Source organism: Mobula birostris, chromosome X (assembly GCF_030028105.1).
Source record: "Mobula birostris isolate sMobBir1 chromosome X, sMobBir1.hap1, whole genome shotgun sequence".
Taxonomy (NCBI): Eukaryota; Metazoa; Chordata; class Chondrichthyes; order Myliobatiformes; family Myliobatidae; genus Mobula; species Mobula birostris.
This window is the reverse complement of record NC_092402.1, coordinates 55,906,863-55,930,080: the sequence shown is the minus strand read 5'-3', so window position 1 is coordinate 55,930,080 and position 23,218 is coordinate 55,906,863. Positions and strand designations below refer to the sequence as shown.

The window sequence follows — 23,218 nt, the reverse complement described above, 5'->3', positions numbered from 1 at the left end:
GGAAGGATGTTGCTACTGTGGAAAGGGTGCAGAAGAATTTTATCAGGATGCTGCCTGGATTAGAGTCTGTGAGTTATAATGAGATGCTGGACAGAGTTGGGCTGTTCTCTTTAGAGCATCAAAGGCTGAGGGGAGATCTGACAGGTTTAGGAAATTATGAGAAGCATAAATAATGTAGACAGCCCTACCCTTCTTTACTCCCAGGGTAGAAATGGCAAATACAAGCGGGCATGCATTTCAGGTGAAAAGGGAAGTATAAAGGAGATGTGTGGGATAAAGTAAACATGAGGAAATCTGCAGATCCTGGAAATTCAAGCCACGCACATCAAAGTTGCTGGTGAACGCAGCAGGCCAGGCAGCATCTCTAGGAAGAGGTACAGTTGACGTTTCAGGCCGAGACCTTTAGTTCTGACAAAGGGTCTCGGCCCGAAACGTCAACTGTACCTCTTCCTAGAGATGCTGCCTGGCCTGCTGCGTTCCCCAGCAACTTTTATGTGTGTGGGATAAGGTTTTCGTTTTTAAGCATGCAAAGTGGTGGGTGTCTGGAATGGGGTAGTAGTGGAAGCAGGCAGTTTGGTGGAGCTTAAGAGGTTTTTAGATGGGAATATGAAGGGAATGGAGAGATATGGGTGATACAGAGCAAGAGGACATTTAGTGTAAATTGGCATTGTTGTTGCATGAACGAAATCACCGGAGAGAGGGTCAGTGGTAGATACAAAGCAGCTTCTTTATTCAACAAAACAAGGTACAGCAGACATCATACAGAGATGCTTTCGGTGGAAAGGTCTGCTGGCCCCAATGTGGGGCTTGATATTTATTTGCTAAACACAAAGGACAATTCTATATTTACAAGTATAGACAATGCTTTCTTTTGAAACTATATGCAAACTTCACACCTTCTAGCTCACATCCATTCCACAGGTGCCAGCAGCATCTGGACTGGGCTTTTAGGAATCTGTTGTTCCAAACTGAATCCACAATACACTTATTTGGTATTTTACATGCTTAACATGAAGGACAGTCCATATTTACAAAGTATGGATAACGCTGTCTTTTGATTACATGCAAACTTCACACCTTCTGGTTCACATCCATCCCACAGGCGCCAGCAGCGTCTGGACTGGTATTCACAGCTTCTGGAAATGCATTGTTACAAATGGATTGGGATTCTCAGCTTTTAGGAAATGCATTATTACAAACTAAATCCACAGTACGTTGTCAGGGAACAGAAGACTGGTGGCCAAAGCCATTTGCTAAATGTAACTGACCTAAACCCCAAAAATCACTCTAACAGTCCCTCCTCTTGGCCTTCCTATACAAAAATAAATTTGTACCAGGAAAGGCCAACCTAAGAGGATCTACTCAAATAGGGCAGCAAAAATGCCTTGCCTCGAAATTCTGCCCCCTCCCCCCCCACAATTTTTGTGTGCCTCGATATCTACCCTAGCATTCCCTAATCGCTACCTACCAAATGTAAAGCACAGAGGCTGTTCCGGAAATTTGAACAAGTCTTTAGAAATGTGGCTTCTTTCGTGTGCCTGTCAGCCCTTTCCCTGCAGGCTGATTGCAGCTTAATCACATTCCTTTGTCTTCACCCCTTCATTCTCTGGTCACTGAAACTCTCCCTCCAGGAGCACCTACAGGCCCTCTCATCAATGTACAGGAAGGGGTTGGGGTGGCCTCTATGTAAATGTCTGCAAGGACCTCTCCTCGGTGGCATCCCCTTCCAAACCGTCCGATTGATCACTGGCTCAATTGCTGAAAGGGCCCAGCTCCTCATTCAGACTGAGGGTGACTGCTTTCAGATGCCGCGTGCAGTCTGAAATGCCATCGAAGTGGTGGAACTTGCTGTCTCTGCTTTAGCTTAAGAATCCCTCCCCATTTATTTTCCAATATTTTTCTATTCTATGCTGCTATTAAACTAATCATCTACCTTCAGCAACCAGCCTTCCTTACAGAGTACCATCATTATCAAACTTTTGCAGGCTATTCATGGTTTTCCATCATGCTCTCAGTGTCTTCTGCCACGCTCTCGGTGTTTTCTGCCTTTGTGTTTCCTCTGCTATGTTTTCATCAGCTGTGGACAGGTCTGGTATGGCTGGCTGGTGTTCCTCTCTTAGGTTCTCTGTAATTACATGGTTACTGGGTACATTTGATCCCCCGCTGTCTGTGGGAGCAACAAGAGGTTGAGTTGTACACTTTAACCTGGGTCCAGTGTTTCCACTGGCTGCCTCGCCGAGTCTGTACACAGACACAAGTATCATTGGTTAAGAGTACCGTCTGTGGTCCTGTCCACCAGGGGGCAAACCCTGGCCTTTCTGGCAGCACCCTCACCATAACTTGGTCGCTGGGCTATGGAAGGACTATCCCCTTTCCCCTGGCTCTCTGATCAGCGATTCGCTGCTGTTGTTTTGCTCAGTCCTTCAACACTTTAAGTTGGTTACAAAAGTCTTTCACAAATTGTGTCATTCTATCCCTGTAAATCTCAGGCTTCTTGCAATCCGTAATTACTCCATGATATAACTTCAGTAGTATCTGCCTAATACATGGTGGGGCCACCACATCTCTTACCTTCCCGTGTGCCCAGGTCCCATCTGGTCCCTCCTTTGCTCCCTTTCTCTACCATCTCTCCTTCTCTTCTGCCTCCACCTCTTCATATAATTTTACTAAACTGCCTTCTGTCATTTTTTCCAGAGCACTTGCAACTTCAATTGCCTCTTGTCCCCCTGCTGCCTTATTCACAGTGATGTCTGCCCTCGGAAGGACTGGAAAAACTTTACGTTCTGGAGACAAGCCATTCAGGATTGTTGCAGGGCCCGCCACTATGAGATGCAATCTCGGCCTGGTCTTAAGGGCGGTATAGCCTGTTGTTAATGGACATGATCCACTGGGCTTTACTGGCCATTTAGGTGAGTTAGTAGTGGCTGCAGTCTCTCTGTGTATCCCCTGGTGTTTTTGTTCCTTCACTATACCCTGGACAGCTGTCAGTGTGTCAGATTTTATAGGTACTGCCTTTGGGGTTTATACAGACCCTCCTCTATTTTAACTGGGTTTATCTTTACTCGACCACAATCTTGCTTGTGTGTAGCCCACACTGCTGGGAACTGCTGACAAAGTAACCCATAGACACCATCCTGGCTCCAGTCTCTGGTGATCAGGGCAGCTGCGACTATGCTGGCCAGGCTGTGTATTCTGTTGGTTGTATGCGTTCGCTGCCCCTGACTTGTCCATATTATTTCTCCCTTTCCCAAATCTATAACTACTCCTGCTTTCCTTACGATGTCTATTCCAAGGATAGTGCCCTCGATATTTGGACATACCCAGAAATACACTCAAAGCTGCACTCCCCCGATTTCTAGTATTTGCGATTCGCTTCTTTCTGCTTTTACAATTTTCCTTCCTATACCCCCAATATAACTGGCCTGTCCGGTTGTTGGCAAGGGTAGGTCTGCTATCGATACCGATGCCCCTGTGACCACCAACATATTGCATAGCCGTCCCCCTAACATTGCTGTTGTGTACATCCGCGGGTCACAAGTGCTGGCAGTGGGGCCCGCCACCACGTCTTTTTCTGACCTAGGAGCCGCTTTACCAGCTCTATGATCCGATCGACAGTCAGATTGGTCAGACTGGGCACCGGTGGGGTGAGAGATTGTGTGTCTGCTGTGATGTTCACCTGTTTTACTTTCCTCTGTTTTGGACACTGCCTCCAACCATGTCCCAATACCTGTAGCGTACCAACTCCTTTACCCTTCCACATCGATTCCAGCAATTCCTTGCTTCGTGTCCTGGCTGCCGGCAAGCAAAACAAACTCTATGGGACATCACAGCAGCTGCATCCACTATAGCCACTTTGCGATCTCTCTTGCACTTTCTTCGGTCTATCTCACTGGCCCACGAAACTATCGCAGAGTAGGTCGACCCCACCATTATGCCTAAATCTAAAACTTCCTGGTGGGTTGAGCTCAGGCCTTCCTTCAGCATTTTCAGGAAGACTTGGTCATCCCTCCCTGGATTATCGAACCCTGAATACTCCTCATACACTTGATATTTACATTCAGCATAATCCATGGCCATCTCATCAGTTTTTTGAATCACTCCCATTTTTAATCACTCTAACAGGCATCAATATCAACACAACATCATGGGCTGATGTAATACACTGCTCAATGTTCTATGCTCTAAGTATAGGATGGAATTTATAAAAGAAATTAGGAGGGTAAAGAAATTTCCCTTGAAGATGAGATTAAAAAGAACCCCAAGGCAATATGAAGTAAGAAGGTAACCAAGGAAGAGTAGATTCCATTAGGGATCTAAGGAGCAGACTGTGTGTGCATGGAACCAGGGGATGTGCCTGAGGTCTTGAATAAATTGTTCTCATCCATATTCACTGCAAAGTACATGGTAGATAGCATTCAGGGAGAAGAATGGGGCACGTTAGTGTGAAGGATCAGGAGGTGTTAGATACCTTGAACCACATAAAGCAGGATAGATTCAAGAATTTGATGAGATGTATCTCAGGGTGATATGAGAGGCAGGAAGGAGATTAATGGGTCCCTTATCAAGATTTTTGTAGGTGAGATGCCAAGTGATGGGAGGACGCCAAATGTTCTTTTACTTAAGAAGGGCAGCAGGGATGTCGGTTAATTGCAAGTCGGTGAGCCTTGCATCAGTGGTAGGGAAATTGTAGGGAAATTATTGGAAAAGAAATTACAATGGTCAGGATTGATGTCAATTTTAAAAGACAGGATTGATTTGAGACAGTCAGCATGGTGCTGTTAGTGGGAAATCACTAATAAGAGGCATAGATTGAGTGGATAGCCAAAGACTTTTCCTCCAGGGCAGAAATGGCTAATATGAGGGTGCATAATTTTAAATTGATTGAAGGAAAGTCTAGCGGGAATGTCAGAGGTAGTTTTTTTTACTCAGAGAGTGGTGAGTGTGTGGAACGCCCTGTCAGAGGTGGTGGTAAAGGCAGATAAATTCGGGACTTTTAAGAGACTCTTAGATAGGCACAAAAATGGCAGGCTGTGCACGAGGGAAGGTTACATTGGTCTTTGAGCAAGTTAAAAGGTTGGCACAACATCATGGGCTTAAGGGTCTGTTCTGTGCTGTAGTGTTCTATGTTCAATCATGTCTCATTGATTTGATTGATTTTTCTGAAAATTTAACTATTAGTAGATGGTAGATGTTAGTGAGGCCTTTGATGAGATCCTGCACAATAGGCTTATCCAAAATGTTAGAGCCCTTGAAATTCAGGGTAAATTGACAGATTGGATCCAAAGTAATAGGAGGAAGAGGGTGGTGGTGGATTGCTGGAAGTCTGTGATTGGAGATGCATCCCAAGCATTGGTGCTGGGGCCACTGCTGTTTGTGATAAGCATTAACAACTTGGATGTGACTGGAGGATTGATATGTTTGCTGATGACATGAAAATTGGAGGTGCTATGGAGAGTGAGAAGGATTGTCTAAGATGGAAAGTTGAGCAGAGTGCTGGCAGATGGCATTTAATCCTGACAAATGTGTCATGTTGCATTTTTAAGGGCAAATAAAGGCTGGATGCATTCGATAAATGATATGCCCGAGGGAGCGCTGACGAACAGGGACCTTGGGGTAAAAATCCATAGAGGTCTGAAAGTGGCAGCACAGGTAGACATGTTGGTGAGGGAGGTGTATGCCTTTATTGGTTATGGCACAGAATTTAAGAGCAGGGACGTCTTGTTACAACTTTACGAGACACAGCCTGGAGTACTGTGTGCAGTTTTGGTCGCCGCACTAGTGGAAGGTGGTGATTGGAAGGGAGATTCATGAGGACATTGCCTGGGATGGAGTGTTGCCTTTAGGAGGAGAGGATGGATCTGTTTTCCTTGGAGTGGAGGAGGCAGAGTGGGAACTTGATGGAGGTATACAAAATTCTGAGGGGCATAGAAAGGGTGAAGAGTAAGATTTTTTTCTCCTGATGAGGAGTCTGAAAAAAAGAGGGCATAGGTTTAAGGCGAGAGGTAGAAAGTTTTGAGGGTTTTTTCCTCAAAGAAGGGATGAAGTGTGGAACACACTGCCTGACGGGGTGGTGGAGGCAAAGACTCTCACTACATTTAAGAAACATTTGGACCAATACTTGCATCACCCAAGGCAGAGAATACGGACCTAACAGACAGCACCCCGAATGTTTGATGATACCCGCGATAATACAGACACCCCCTTGGTCCTATGCTGAGGATTTCAACCGGGTTTAACTGTCTGCCTGAGTGCAGATTGAATGAATGGCTTTGAGTAAAACGGCGTGCCGCAGATCGGATAGGAGAGCGGATAATTCGGCAAAGAGCTGGCATCAGATTCAGATCGCCTTAACATCCTGTCAGCGCCCCAGGCCCACAGCACACTGCTTATCGGCCCACACCACGGCACCGATCGCGTTTCACCCACTGCACTCATTCCAAACTTCACCCGAGTGTGTGAAGTACTTGTGAGAGCAAACAGAGATGTTGTTGGGATTCAGCGGGGTCGAGCAGCATCTGTGGAGGCAGAGGGTTGGTCGACATTTCAGGTCGTGACCCTGCACTTGGACTCTAACCCACTGAGTTCCTCCTCCAGCAACTTGTTTTTGTTCTGCTCCAGATTTCAGCATCTGCATTGTCTTGTGACTCCACTCATGAAAAGATGAAATTAAAATAAAAAGGGAAACTTGTTGAGAAAAAGCAATATCCTTAGCTTTTGTAAACATAACAGTAGTTCTAATATCTAGCTCTTTTTGTCTGCCCATAGACGCTGCCTGAGCTGTCCAGGATTTCCTGTTTTTATCTCAGATTTCGGCAATCTGCACTGTTTATGCTTTCATATTATTGTTTCCGTAATGCGCAAAAATTGCGAAGAAGCAACTTACGCATATGAAAGTCTATGCGCACACTGTCGCCCCCGCATCGCCTCCCCCAATTTTTTCCCACAGTCTCTGAACGTAGCGGCGGTGAAAGGGTTAAGATGAAAGATCCGCTCTAAAGCCGCCTCCTCTCCCGAGCACTGCCTCTCGCTGGCTATTTGTGAATGCATCGGAGGAGAGGGAGAGGGAGAGGGCGGAGTAATCCCTTTTGTAGATTTCACTCAGTGAGACGGTTCCGTATCTGGTTAATTTCAACCTACCTCTGGTCAATTTCATCCACGCTGCATCTCTCAGGCAATGGAAAGCTGCAGGAATGGCTAAAACGTACCAGATATGTGTGGTCTTTTTGCTCCTGAACATTAGGACCGGAGCGGGTGAGTACTACCGGAGTTCACCTGCTGTTAGAAGCAGGGCGTTCGGTTTTATTTTATTTTTATATATATATATATATATATATATATATATATATAATGTTTAAGCGACTAAAATGTTTATTTACATCGCTACCGTCGCAACATGGCGCCCGGAGTTGGATACAATGTTGTCACAAGGACTGATCGTTTCACTGGCAATATCTCGTGATCTAAACCTTAATAAGAAACAAAAACAATTTGTAGCCGAGATTTCAATGGATTCATTCTAGTCGGTAACTCGTGTACTAGTTGACGGCTTTCAAGCTCTTATTTACATTTTGAAAAATAATTTCGCTTTCTTTTTGTGTATATCTTGCCCTCGTTTTGGCCTTCCGATCCTTTTCTGCCCTATGTATCGATTATTGGTGATATTGGGCATTTAGTTTATTGATCCGACTTTTTACAACCCCCACACCCTCTCTCTCCCTCCGCTGCCTTTCACATGTTAACAAAAGCGACAGGTACTAGAACCAGTGGCTTTGGCTGGCCTAGTTTAGGTCCCGATCTCAGCGAGCGTCTCATCAAACCCTGTTCGCTCACCATTTCTGCGTAAGCCACTTTTCCAATGATCATAAAACAGGTTGCTGATTTTAATATAGTTCTGAATTTAACGAGTTAAGGAGGCACCCGATAAACTTGACTCGGAAGAGAGAGGACGAGGAAATTATTACACCAATCTCTTTACTGGAAGCCTCGCTTCAGTGCATGCGTTTCTCGCTCTCTTTCGCTCTCTTCTCTTCCCCCCCTCACTTTCTCACTTTCTCTCCCCCCCCTCACTTTCTCACTTTCTCTCCCCCCCCACCCCCATCCTGAATTTGTAGTGAGTGTCCTGGTCTGACCCCGGACACTTTGTACTTGGTTGAGTAAATTTGTAATGATTTTGAATTGTAAACTCTCCCCTTCCTCCTGTCTATCTCGTCTCCCCATTATAAAGCAAGTGATGTTGGGGCGTGATAATTCCAGAGCTGTGGCTGCCGTTCTTTTGTTTATGAACAAGGGCGGCGAGTATCTGGTTTCAGGGTGGGATGGTGTTATGCAGGATCTGATGGTCTCGCTTGTGGCTTCGTTCGGCAGCCAGAAACCCAGAGTTTTTATATCTAAGGATAAAGCGGTTTCGGCCTGGACGTGGAATGAAGAGGTCAGTTGTACTGTCCCAGCTGAAACAGTAACCCAACCGAGACCAGGGTGGGGAGCTGTACGTCACACAGGCCCACTGCGGGGGAAGACGCCTCCGGTTTTTGCCATTGGTTGTAGAGACAGCACCCGTTTAATATTGTCAGGTTGGGGAGGGTGAGTTGGATTGATAAGAGGGGGGTGTGTTTTGTTCATGCCTTTGGTTTGCAATTGAACGGCAAGAGGATGAAACCGCTCCTCCAGTGTTCAGGCATTTAAAGCCAGGCTCGCGTTAACATCGCTAACTTTCCGATCAACCTCGCTGCCCGGTTCTCGGAGATGTACAGGATCCCATTCTCTTGAGGTGCAGTATCTGTGTAAATCGCTGCCTGGGTGGGTCCTGTCCTTCACGCGATGCTGTTACCTGGATCTCGTTGTGAGTCCAGCCACACACCTTCGTGGTATGGAGTCAACTGAAAGTGAAGGCTTGCATCTTGTTGAATCACAAGTCCATCACGAACCTGAAGAAGTCTGGCTGTGAATAGACGGGATCTGAGTACCGGCATTTGTACACCACATTTTTCTTCTTAAGCACTTCACGGGAAAGCAGTTTTGATGATGATGTTTGATGAGCTACATGGGACGTGAGCAAAAATAGAGGTCAGGAGGTGAAAGTGGAGGAAGAAGCAGTTAATGTTTCAGGTCGATGATAAAAGAATCTCCACCCAAAACATCAACTGGCCATTTTCCTCCACAGATGCTGCCCAACCTGCAGAATTCCTCCAACATCCTGTTTGTTGCTGCAGGTTCAAATATCTGTAGTCTTTTGTGTCTCCAGTCTTTTGGATCAATGGCCTTTGTGTCATACAGCACAGCGAAGTTATGATACAACTTCATGAAACACTGGTCAGACCACAGCTGGAGTAGTGTACAGTTCTGCTCACCACACTATAGGAAGGATGAGAATGCAGAGGAGATTCCCCAGAATGTTGCCTGGGATGGAGTCTTGCAGCTCTGAGGAGAGACTGGGTCTGTTCTCCCTGGAGCAGAAGAGGCCAAGAGGGGTACACATTCAGGAGGGGCATAGATGCACTGGATAGACAGAGATCTTCTCCATGGCCGATTGTCCAACACCAGAGAGCATTGTTTTTGGGGAAGTAGTAAGGGGTTTAGAGGGGACTTGAGACAGAATTTTTTTTTTGCTCCCCTGAGGGTGGGTGGAATCTAGAACACAGTGCTTCAGGTGGAGGTCAGTGCTTCTGCAAAATTTAAGACATATTTAGATGAGTAGAGGGGCTTCCTTGGTTATGGATGACCTGACTTGTGCAAATTCTCCCACACACTTTCAAGCTAGCAATAATAATAAAATGTTTCATGCTATTAATGATAATATGAAATCTGTTTTGTGGCTGCAGTACAGTGCAAGAGAAAGTAATTCCTTTAAGTTACAATATAAATAGTGCAAAAGAAGAATAGTGAGGTAGTGTTCATGGGCTGCTCAGAAATCAGATAGTAGAGGAGAAGAAGCTGTTCCTAAAGTATTGATTGTTGGTTCTCTTGTACCTCCTTCCTGATGCTAATAACGAGAAGAGAGCATGTCCTGGGTAGTGAAGGTTCTTAATAATGGATGCTACCTTCTGAGGCACCGTCTTTTGAAAATGTCTCGATAGTGGGGAGCGTTGCCCGTGATGGAGCTTGTTGAGTCTGCAACTTCTTGTGATCCTGTGCAATGGAGCCTCCGTACTAGGCATGACGTGATACGATAAGGGTAACTGTAGAGAATGTGCGCTTCTGACTTGCGGAGACATGAGCTTGTCGAGAGTTCTCAGGAATGGGACTCTTGCGTAACTCAGAAAGCTATGGGCTGTGTACAGGAAAATGGGAATAGTGCAGGTGGCCTGACTCCAATTTTTTCATTGTTGGATTTGCTGGTGTTCAGACGCTGAAGGCTAAGGAAAGGATCCTACCCGATGGAGACTAGGCAGCTGAATGCACAGTCACCAAGGAGCCTGACTTTGGAGGTAGTGACAGAAATGGTGCACGAGATGAGCGCCTGATGACTGCGGGTGCAGCTGAGACCTTTATCCTGGAAGAGTGCCGGCAGCTGCTGTGCAACTCTTCCTTCTGGAGTTCTTGCTAGATATCTGTTTGTTCTTCTGAACTTCGTGCTCTGCTTGCTGGCCTTTATTTTTGCAGGGGTGCTGCTGTTTTTCTTCCCAGTTCTGATTTTTTTTTCCCTTCCATCCTATCCTCGAACACTCCCCATGCTGCAGACTGTTTCCCTGAAGCCAGTCCCGGCACCACTGGATCCTGTCGAATTTGTCAGTGGAGGGGAATGCAGCTTCAGGCCATCGTAGCAATGATGGTGACACCACTTGTCGATTGTTGTCACAATACACTCTCTTTTCCCTCCTCCAGTTTTCTATCCAAAACAAAACTCGGGATGAGATTCCAAAATACTGTGAGTGCCATCTTGAAATACAGTTTCCTTTTGAGAGTTTGAATTGAATTCCATGCAGCACTGTTTGAAGTAAATTTAGAGTCCTTGAAAGTGAGTGTATAGGCTGTGGAATCAGTTGAGTGTTGAGGTGAGTGCTGTTATCCACACTGGTTAGGGTTGAAAGGTAATGACTGTTCCTGAACCTAGCAGTCAGAAGAGAGTTGCAGTAAATAAATAAATAAATAGTGCAAAGGAGGAATAGTGAGGTAGTGTTCATGGGTAAATTGTCCGTTCAGAAATCTGATGGCAGAGGGGAAGAAGCTGATGCTAAAATATTGAGTGTAGGTCTCCAGGCTCTTGTACCTCTTTCCTGATGCTGGTAGTGAGAGGAGGGCATGTCCTAGGAGGTGGGGGTCCTTGATGATGGATGCTGCTTTCTTGTGGCAGTGCTCCATGTAGATGTGCTCAATGGAGGAAAGGGCTTTTCCTGTGATAATCTGGCTGTATTTGCCACTTTTTGTTTTTTCTGTTCTTGGGCAAAGAGTCTATTCTACATTAATCTTTGTTTATTTTAAACTATTAATATATCCTCCTCTTCCCCTCTGACTATTATTACTCTTGAATTCATCCTCTCAACATTCTACTATTGTTGCCACTCCTTGCAGCAGCCGGTCCTCCCTAGTGTAATCTTTCTTGAAGCTATTCTGAGAGACAGCACAAGGTTGGAAGGATGCGACCTGCTAATGTTCTGTCAGATGTTCTTGAGCAGCTTAAATAGACGCAGTGTAAACGCTTGATCTGCGTACCATTATCCTTTCTTGAAATCCTAGTGTCAGCCGAGTGACAAGATTGCTTGTTGCAAGTGTCAAGATAACCAAGCCCTGCAATTAATTACACCAGGAGATTCTCTCTGTATACTTTGTTCATCTAAAATTTCCCTCCACTTTTGCCCGTTTTCTTTTAAACTGGTTGGCATCTCCTCAAAAGAGGGGACCTGGCAAGCAAGTCAGTGAAATTATTTTCTGGCACGTAACAATGTTGCTTTAGAAATCAACAAAGGTTGCGTGTTCTTTATTAATTAGTACCTTCCCTGTTAAGGCATTTATTTTTTTTCTCTCTGGTTGTACAGAGTTAGGAAAAATTAATGCACCCTGGCCCTTTATCGGTAATACATAGCTATATCTGACCCATTGATCTGATCCTGATCCTGATACCTGATCATTCGACCCATAGCAAGTTCTTGTACTTTGTCCTGAATTTGATTTGGAAATGCTACTGGTCACCAAAGTATCACCATAAATTGAGGTTTCATCAACCTGATGCTTGAAAGCAAAAGAGCTTTGTTTACTATTGAGGTCCAAGGGAATCAGAATCAGGTTTATTATCACCGATATAATATATTGTATGTCATAAAATTAGAGCAATACATAAAATATACTTTAAATTACAATATGAAATAAGTGATGCAAAATATTGAGGTAGTGGTCGCAGCTTCATTAACCATTTAGAAATCTGATGACGGCAGGGAAGAAACTGTCCCTAAACGTTGACTCTGTTGAATCAGTCAGTGGAGGAGAATGCAGCTTAAGTCATCAGAGCAGTGAAGAGCATGACCCAGTTCATCCAGCACTTTGTCACACTACAATTCTTTTTCTTCAATGTTCATTCCCTTTTGAGACCAGAATCTGGAAAAGAGACTAATTGCCCAAGGTGATTGAGACTGGAAGGGGGAGGGGTGTGGGCCTCATTTATCCTGCAACTTTTCAAAAATCTTCCAAAGGAATCCACAGTCAATGTTGCAATGGGTGAAACACAGCCAATATGCACACCACAAACAGATCATGTGTGCTTCAGTAACATTAGCTGAGTGTTAAAATATTGGCCAGAACACTTCCCGGTTGTCTTTTGGAATGGTGTCAATGGGTTTTTATATATGCCTGAGAGGGTAGACAGCTCCAATCGGAAACAAAGGAGATTCTGCGGATGTTGGAAATCCAGAGCAATGCTGGAGGCAGTTAGCAGGTCAGGCAGCATCTATAAGGGATGAAGAGTTGCCGTTTTGGGAAAGGAAGAAAGCGTGATAAAACCAGAATAAGAAGGTGCGGGGGAGGGAAAGGAGTACAAGGTGGCAGGTGATAGGTGAGACCAGCAGAGGGGGACGGTAGGTGGGTTGGGGGAGGGGATGAAGTGAGAAGCTGGGAGATGATGGGCGGAAAAGGTAAAGTTGAAGATGGAATCTGATAGGAGAGGACAGTGGACCATCGGAGAAAGGGGAGGAGGGACACCAGAGGGAGTTGATAAAGCAGGTGAGGAGAAGGTGTGATAGTCCCAACGTAATGTCTCCTCTGGAAAACAGGAGTTCTGATGCAACTAATTACACCATGGTCTCCCCCTGTCTCCCATGAGCACTTAACTTGAAGTCTACCTCGGTCAGACAAGAGAGCCGTTAGAAGAGAATGACGGGGTGGGCGAGTGTGTAATGAGTGTAGTATGAAGGGTTAATGTTTAAACAGACTCCCAGGTTGAGCAGTATTTATGAATCCAGTTGGACGTTGGATTTCCAAAGGTTCTGATTTAGCCTGGATAACAATGCTACTGTTCAGATTAAAGTCTTCCGGTGCATTGGGTATAAAATCGGTGAAGGACATTGGAGTCACTTGCCCGCAAGAAAGGAGCTTTCTAGCTGCTGTTGAACAATTGAAATGCTGATGCTAAGATGTGTTAGCAATCTGATACCAGAATTCCATGCAGCATGCGATGTCTTGTGGTTGGTCCAGTGCTCGCAAAGTAATGGAACCTCCTTGGTTATTTGTTTAATTACATCCAAAATGAAGATTTCTGAAATGTGCTAACTCTGTCATATGATTCCCTTAACCTCCAGCCGCTCTAGCTAATCTTTGCGCTTCACCCAATATCACCAAAAATAAGTCATTGTTTTTTTTCATTGTTAAAGAAAATAAAGCTACTTTATTTTTTGGTGAGCCTGCTTTGGTGAGCTTGGAGTGTGTGCTAGAAATGCAGGCTTTACCTTGTGGCAAGACAATGAGTAACAAAGTATGAAATGCCAACATGTGCCCCTCTCTGTTAGGCTTGCCCACGCAGGGGTTGAGGAGGTAGTCATTTTCAGCAGAAATTCTGATTGCTTCCTTGCCTTGTTGAGGCACCGATACCACCTGCTCGCACTCTGCGGACATGATACTCACTCTCCACTTTCTGGCCTTCCCTCTGGAAAGGGGGGCAGTACCTGGATCCTATTTGTCGGTGCCTCATTGGCTGGCCAATATGGACGCTACATTCTCCAATGGAACAAGTGAGGCAGTCCATTCCCACTCTTAGAGCTCACTGCTGTTTCGTGGGGATAGAGAAATAATTCATTTTCCCAGCACAAAGCATCACTTTGTCCTTCCCTAACTTCCTCTGAGAACATGAAGTTGCCTTAAACCACTGTATTCCTCTGGCATGAACCTGTGATCCACCAGGAACCAGTGATCCCTGCCCTTCTCAACACTTCTGAGACCTGGACCACCTACATAGTGGTATCTCTTTGGTACTTTGAGATGCCTAATATGTCCGCTTCCCTCACTAGATTCCATGATCTACTTTCGTCTTCTATCAGATTTCATCATCTGCAGCCCTTCGTCTCCTCCACCTATCATCTCCCAGCCTCCTCTCCCTCCTCACTTGGATCCACCTATTGCCTGCCACCTCTTGCCTCACTCATTCCCTCACCCCTCTATCTTGACTATCACTCCTCAGTCCAGATGAAGGGTCTCGACCCGAAATGTCAGCTGTCCATTTCCTTGCGTTGGTGCTGCCTGACCTGCTGAGTTCCTCCAGCGTCTTGGTTTTAGCTATTGGCTGCCCAATTTGTTCATGAACCAGAGTCCTGAAGCAGACCCTCTATTTTGAACTCTGTTGTGGAAAGATCTAACAAGACAAAGGGGTGATGATGTGCTTGAAGCCTCCTCAAATATTGCAATACCCCCACTGACTCCTGGAATTCTCTGACCCATGGCGACTTAAAAGTGGCGAAGAGGTGCTTCATATGGAACTGAGAACCTCTAGGCAGTGTATCTCTGTGTAAGTGGCAGAACAAGTGGGCCATCTTGCCAATTACCTGCTCCCTTTCCTATCTCATAAGGCTACTTTTGGCTCTTCTGTGGATTTTGAGAATCTGCTTAAGGGTAACATGGGTTAGTTGGTCTACCTGTTTTCTATCTAATTTATGCTCAACACAAGCCTTCAAGCCCTATATCAGGTCATCCTGTCCTGCATCTTGCTCATGATTCAAGACATTATCCTCAATAAATCCTAGTGGTTATGGAAGTTTAATAAATATTCTCCTATGGTCCTCATCTCAACATTCCATTAGTTTGCTGTTGGGCTCCATGGAACCCATTCAAAGAAAACCTCAAACACCCTATGCGTAAAAAAAGAACAAATCACACAAACCAAAAAATGAGTGGATAACACACAGAATATCAAACATCAAACCGGAGAGCCCTTCAAACAGTCTAGGAATGTTCAGTGTAGTTCAGTTCAGTTCAATTTAGTGCTATGTTGTTCATTGACTGTAGGCCACGGAGACAGTCTGCCCCAATCAAAATTGTGCAAAATAGCAATTTTTTAAAAAAAAGAGTAACCAGACACCAGGAATACACATGAAGTGCAAAGTCCTCTTAAAAATGAATCTAACCCACTAACCTCGCTGATCAATTGTCCAAGACCCATGACTCCTTCTGGCAGCAGCAGGGGGTGGGGAGAGAGAGAGAGAGAGAGAGAGATATCTATCAAACTTGGGCAAGTGGCGCTGAACACCCAGTCGCCTGGTGCTCTCATCCTCATTGATTTCAATCTTGCTTGACGCTTTAATCAGCAAGTTGGTGGAGATTTCTTTATTCTTTGGAGCATAGAAGGTTGAGAGGGGACTTGATAGAGGTGTTTAAAATTATGAGGGGGATTGATAGAGTTGACCTGGATAGGCTTTTTCCATTGAGAGTGGGGGAGATTCAAACAAGAGGACATGAGTTGAGAGTTAAAGGGCAAAAGTTTAGGGGTAACATGAGGGGGAGTTTCGTTACTCAGAGTGGTAGCAGTGTGGAACGAGCTTCCAGCAGAAGTGGTTGAGGCAGGTTCGATGTTGTCATTTAAAGTTAAATTGGAGAGCTATATGGACAGGAAAGGAATGGAGGGTTATGGACCGAGTGCAGGTCGGTGGGACTAGGTAAGAGTAGGAGTTCGGCACGGACTAGAAGGGCCGAGATGGCCTGTTTCTGTGCTGTAATTGTTATATGGTTAATTGGGGCCAATCATAGGTTTGAGCAACGCCATTGGGCCACACATTCTGTTCTCAAATTCCCTCAGAGACAGCAAATGAGCCAGATCACTCAGTCAGCCCAAAAATACAGTATCCCTATTAGAGTTCAATTGGGATTGTTTCTTTGGGTGACATGGTAGTTTAGCCAATGAGGTTGTACATTCTCCATGTGATGTATGAGTTCGTAGGTTAATTGGTCACGAGTGTAATTGGGTGCCGTGGGCTTGTTGAGCTGAAAGGGCCTGTGACTGTGCTGTATCTCTGTAAATCTATAAATTTAGCTACGTTAGAATTAGCTCCTTTATGTACATTATTAATACAGAAGACTAAATAGTTAAAACTTGGGCAGATCAGCTGTGATTGTGTTAAATGGCAGGGCAAGCTTGAGGGGATGAATGGCCTGCTACTTTCTTGTGTTCTTTTGTTCCCCACATTGCATGCATTTGTTTCTACAGCATCTTTCATAACATTAACAGCTGTGTTAGTATGACGGATGATGTACAAGGGGTGATTGATAAGTTTGTGGCCTAAGGTAGAAGGAGTCAATTTTTGAAAAAATGTGCTAGACATTTATTTTTTCTACATTTACACACTTGGTCCAGCAGTCATGGAACATACGGATCCCTTCTTTGTAGAAGTCAGCGTCTTGGACCTCCAGAAAGTAGTCCACAGCAGGGGTGATTGATGAGTTATTAACTTCAAACTTTCTGCATTTTCACTCAGAGTTGAACTGCATGTGCATGTAACGAGAGCTGTATAACTCATCTTCTTCTACCTATGGCCACAAACTTATCAATCACCCCTGCTGTGTACCACCTGGAGGTCCAAGACACTCTCGTTACATGTGCGTGCAGTTCAACTCTTTGAGTGATAATGCAGAAAGTTTGAAATAACTCATCTCCTTCTACCTTAGGCCACAAACTTATCAATCACCCCTGCTGTGGACCACTTCTACAAAGAAGGGATCCATATGCTCCACAACCGCTGGAGTAAGTGTGTACATGTAGGAGGGGACTATGTTGAAAAATAAATGTGATGGGTTTTCTAAAATTGACGCCTTCTACCTTAGTCTGTGAACTTATCAATCACCCCTCGTATAAAATGAAATCAAGGTGGCTGGGTTACTCAGCAGCATCTGTGGAGAGCAGTACCTATTTGGATCAAACACCCTTCATCAGAATTAGAGAACGTTGGGGGGAGGTGAAAAGATCACAAAGGACTGTGACATGGCGTGAGGGGTGAGATGGGAAGGATAAAGGAAAGAGAAAAGACATGAATCGAGAGGAGATATAAATGTCAGTGGAAGTTGTTGGAACTCCCAGAAGGCTGAAATATGCCCTGTTGAAACATGAGGAACTGTTTTTTTTGAGCTTTTTGCTTGTCTCATCATCGCTCCTTTTTGGCTGATATGCTTTTGCAAAAGCTGCCTGACTGGAGATATATTTCCTGACATTTTTGTTTAATGCGCTGTTGACAGTGAAGCAGCCCCCCCTCCCTTCAAACTTGACATCCCACCATTCTCCCACCAAAGTCCCCCAGTAATAGGAACAAATGGAATTCACAACATAGTCACAGTTTTTGTTTCAGCATAACATGGGTGCTTTAGAATTTTTCAGAATATATTTTCTGTGCTAGATTGTTTTATTAAATGATGTCATTGGTTGTATAATTCCACCACCCCCTTTACCTTCACCCTCTGGTCTGAAGTACATTGTGCCTGAGGGGGATCAGTGGGGGTGAGGGAACAACTGTTAATGTTTGTCTGCTGGTTGATGAAGTGCTTATTTGTCCCGTCTATGTGAAATCTCCAGGCTAGGGTTGGAAGTTCTCACTTGGTTAGTGTGTGCTGGGTGTGGTCTGTCGACCTACTGTAAATGAAGTGCTGATTGTTCTCTGTGTGACCTTTGTAGACTTGTCATTGTGGCTTTGTTGGAGTTTGGGATCAACAAACAGAATTAAAGAGCTGGGGTGACCAAAAAAATGTCTCCACGCCAAAAAAATACTGTTTTCGATGGGCCCATCAATTCCAAGAGTCTCCCACGTTCTGTCGGATTAAAAAGTGTTTTTTCACTTAGTCTAGGAAAGAGGTCAATAAACATCTTGTGTGGGATGCAGTCTAAACAGGAAACCTCTCAGTGGTGGTCTGCTCTTCCCAGAAAGTGATAACTAAAAACTTGATGTTGAATGTTTTAAAATGTTCAGAATCGGGAAGTTTATTAGATTTGACGTGTATTGTGGAATATGTTTTATAGCAGCAGACCAGTGCAAGACATACTTATTACTATAAGTCTTCAGTGTGTATATATCTATATCTAAAAGAGACGAAAGTAGTGAGGTGGTGTTCATGGACTGTTCTGAAATCTGAGGGTAGAGGGGAAGAAGCTGGTACTAAAATATTGAGTGTCTTCATGCTCCTGCACTGCCTCCTGATGGTAGTAATGAGAAGAGGGTAGGTCATGGATGGTGATGGATGCCACCTTCTTGAGGCATGAAGGTGTCCTCGATGGTGGGGAGTCTGGTGTCAATGATGGAGCTGGCTGAGTCTACAGTCCTCTGCAGCTTTTTCCAATCCTGTGCAGAGGCCCCTTATCTGAGTAGCCAGGGCGTCAAAGGTTATGGTGAGAAGGTGGGGGAGTGGGACTAAATGGGAGAATGGATCAGCTCATGATCAAATGGCAGAGCAGACTCGATGGGCCGAATGGCCAACTTCTTTGTTTTATGGTCTTACGACAGCTGGTGATGGAATCAGTCAGAATGCTCTCCATGGTACATCTGTAGAAATTTGCTAGTGTCCTTAGTGCCACACCAAATCTCCTCAAACTCCTAATGAAGTAAAGCCAGAGCCATGGGCAGGCTTTCTTTATGATTGCCCTTGTTCCACCCTTGTTCTCAAGACTTGTAGTTACAACTGTCCCACCTCCAACCCACCCCAGAAATTCCTTCAGCTCCTCCAACCTTTCCAGATTTCTGTTCTTTAATTCTGGACATGTCCCAGGTTTTAATTGGTGTCCATGCCTCCAGCCACTGCAGTCCTAAGCTCTCTGGAATTCCCTGCAGCATTCTCGCCCTTTTTCCTCCTTTTAAGATTACTCCACTTTTTGCTTTGAGATGCCATTTTAATATCTCCAACTTCAAGTGCCGTGGGAACCCTTCAGTCTGCTGAAGGAGAAAGTGGTTTTGGCGCTTTGAATGTGCACCTGGGTGTTGACAGGTAACTTAGTTGGTTCATCCGGTGGTGGTGGTGATTGTACAGAAAGGAAGGTCTTAAAGGTGGTCTGTGGTGATAATGGTGTAATACCGATGGTTAGTGATGTGTTGGTTTAGCTGGTGTCCCACTTCTGGAAACAGACACATCTAGGAAGTGGGCCCATTGTGTCCATTCTAACCATCAACCACCCAATTTGCACTTATTCCATGGTACTAACTCCATTTCTTCCTCCCCACATTCCCATCAATTCACCCAGATTCTACCAATCACTTGTATACAGTACTAGGGGACACTTTACAGCAGGAAATTAACCTGCTGATCCACACATCTTTGGAATATGGGAGGAAACTGGAGCACCTGGGGGAAATGCACACAGTCACAGGGAGAGCGTGCAAACTCCACATAGACTGCTCCTGAGGTCAAAACCTGAGGCTCCACTGTCCCAATATGAATGGGGAAAGAGAATGGAAGGGTAGGGGCTGGATGTTGACTATTCAAAGTTCCTAGTAAGCATATTATCAAAATATGCATATCAAGTTCGAGTTTACCGTCATGTAACTGTACATATATACAACCAACAAACAGAGTTCCTCCGGACCACCGTGCACTCACAACATATATCACACACAGTGCATAAATCAAAATATTACCACAAATAAGTTAATAAAATATTCAAAATACATGGAGCACAGATAAACAGTATACAGTTAAACAGCACACTGACCTAATCATTAGTCTCACAACCTGAGGGATGAAGCTGCTACCCAGTCTGCCAGTCCTAGTCCTGATGTTTCTGTACCTCCTTCTGATGGTAGTGGGTCAAAGAGATTGTGGGATGGGTGGTGAAGACCCTCAACAACGCTCCTGGTAGAAGTCACAAATCGGGGGAGGGATCTTGCAGTCCGATGCCTTGCACCTTCTGTCCCACACAATGATGCAGCCAAAGAGGAGACTCTTGATGGTGCTCCTGTAGAAAATTGTTAGAATGGGGGGGTGGGGAGCCTTGCACACCTCAGTCTCATCAGAAAGTGTAGACACTGCTGTGCTGCCTTGACTAGTGAGGAGGTGTTGTGGGTTGAGGTTAGATCGTTCGTTATGTGCACACTGAGGAACTCTGCTGTTCGCACTGTCCACAGCAGAGCCATTGATATGCAATGGAGAGGGAAGTGATTGACCTGTGCCTTCCTGAAGTCCACAGTCATCTCTATTGTCTTGTCCAAGTTGAGACTCGGGTTGTTGTTCTCACACCATTCGACAAGCCTCTCTACCTCCTCTCTGTATGTCAACTCATCATTGATGTTGATGAGACCAACCTCTGTAGTATCATCTGCGAACTTGATGATGCGATTACCATATCGGATAGATTATAATACCCTAGCCTGAGATTTTTTTTTTGCAGGCATTTACAGGAAAAAATGCAATTGAATTTTACGAAAAACCACAAATAACCAAATATTTAGAGTATTGTGAACAGTTTTTGGCCCCATATCTAGAGCATAGGACATAGAAATCTACAGCACATTACAGGACCTTTAGCCTACAATGTTGTGCCGACCATGTGACCTACTCTAGAAGCGGCCTAGATTTACCTTATCGCATAGCCCTCCATTTTTCTAAGCTCCACTTACCTACCTAAGATTCTCTTAAAATACCCCATTGTATCCGCCTCTACCACTATCGCTGGCAGTGCATTCTACGCACCCACCACTCTCTGTGTGGAAAAACTTGCCACTAACATCCCCTCTCTACCTACTTCCAAGCACCTTAAAACTATGCCCCTTTGTGTTAGCCATTTCAGCCCTGGGAAAAAAGCCTCTAACTATCTAAGAAAGGGTGTACTTGCATTTCAGCGGGTTCAGAGAATTTTTTCAAGAATGATTCCGGGAATGAAAGGTTTAACGTGAGAAGAGTTTGATGGCTCTGGGCCTGTACTAGCTGGAGTTTAGAAGGATGTAGGGGGATCTTATTGAAATCTACTGAATATTGAAAGGCCCAGATAAAGTGGATGTGAAGAGAATGTTTCTAATAGTGGGGAGTCTAGGAGCAGAGGGCATAACCTCAGAATAGAGGGACAGATGAGGTGTATTTCCTTAGCCAGATCTATGGAATTCATTGCCACAAATGGCTGTGGAGGCCAAGTCATTTGGGTATATTTGAAGCTGAGGTTGATAGGTTCTTGATTGGTAAGGGCATGAAAGGTTATGGGGAAAAGGCAGGAGAATGGGGTTGAGAGGAAAAATAAATCAGTCATGATAGAATGGCAGAGCAGACTGGATGGGCTGAATGGCCTAACTCTGCTCCCATGTCTTATGGTCTAAACAGACAAAGACTGACATGCTTAATGTGCAAAAGAAGACAAATGGCGCAAATAGAAATAATACTGAGAACACAAGTTGTCAAGAGTCCTTGAAAGTGAGTCTCTAGGTCACACAATTAGTTCAGAGTAGTGGTGTATGAAGTTAGCCACTTGTGCTGGGTAGCCAGAATAATGCATATGGTCCTGCAGTTCAGAAGGCTCTATGGGAATCTTTGACCTTGATCAACCTGGGGCACTCAGTGCATCTCAGTCTGAAATGTCGATAGTTTATTTTCCTCTGTCAATGCTGTTTGACCTGTTGAGTTCCTACAGCATCTTTTTACGTGTTGCTCTAGATTTCCAATATCTGTAGAATATTTTGTGTCTCTGTGCATCTGTTGGCCAGGTCATATGGGATCTGGCTCGCTCCCTTCCCACCCACACTCTCCTGAAGTGGAGGGACCTTCAGAGCCATTGACAGACAGCTTGCTGCTCTTAAGTTGTTTAATATATCTGATGGTTAGAACTGGCAAAAACAGTGTTTTGATTGAATTATTGGAGAAAAAGAGTTGTGTAAAGGCTTTGACATTTAAAAACTTTGAAGTAATACAGTACAAGTAAATGAGGTCTGCAGCTTTGTGTAAAACTGAGGATCAGAAAGTGACGTACTTCAGTCCCTCTGGGCTCAATTTCTGGACTTAGTGGTGAGTTCCAGGGACTGTGTGGTGATCAGGGGAGTAGAAGCATGTGCTGAGTGAGCTTGTGAGGAGCAGATAGTCAGCAGGGAGTCCAGCATGAGGAGCCTCACTTTCACTTTTAAAAAATGATATTTTAATTCCTTTAGATATCCTGACTTGATATAAGTGGTGCAAAATTCATTTTACAGCTAATAAATGATGTGTGCAGCCAATTTATAACAAGTACCTGATGACAATTAGATAAATTAATATTTTTAAAGTCGGTCAGTGATTTTAGATACTGGCCAAGACAATGGGATGAATTCCATTATTTTGCATCCACAGGGACTTTTGTTTAGCACGTCACTCAAAAGGCAGCACTTCCAAAGGTGCAGTCCCCTAACACCATCTGACTCTGAAGTGAAATTGCCAACCATGGAGCCATAGCTGATGCATCTGGTCAATAAATGCATGGCTGCAACACACCAAGGCAGTCAATATTTGCAATTATTCCACTAAATCTGTTTGAATGTGCGATCACAGATCGAAGCAAGGCCAGGCCGGCAGCTTTCTATCATTTCACCAGTGGGTCCTCCTGTATTTTACACAGTGAACAGTAGGGCACTGAGGAACGTGGTAGAGCAGAGGGATTTGGGAACACAGGTCCATAATTCCTTGAAAGTGGCGTCACGGGTAGATGGGGTCATAAAGAGACCTTTTGGCACATTGGCCTTCATAAAGCGAAAGACTGAGTCCAGGAGATGGGATGTTATGTTGAATTTGTGTAAGATGTTGGTGAGGCCTAATTAGGAGAGTTGTGTGGAGGTCTGGTCACCAACCCACAGACAAGATGTCAATAAGATTGAAAGAGTAAACA

The 23,218-nt window shown here is 44.7% G+C and overlaps 1 protein-coding gene across 3 annotated transcripts in view; it reads left to right on the top strand.

The window, feature by feature from the left end:
* The first annotated feature begins 7,045 nt into the window (after window positions 1–7,045).
* LOC140191746 (activin receptor type-1B-like) overlaps window positions 7,046–23,218 on the top strand; it is a 77,443-nt gene continuing 61,270 nt past the window's right edge. For all 3 annotated transcript variants that reach the window (XM_072249449.1, XM_072249447.1, XM_072249448.1), the window contains exon 1: window positions 7,046–7,251. In XM_072249449.1, the coding sequence (XP_072105550.1) occupies window positions 7,191–7,251 (61 nt within the window). In that variant the 5' untranslated portion in view covers window positions 7,046–7,190. The remainder of the gene's footprint in view (window positions 7,252–23,218) is intronic.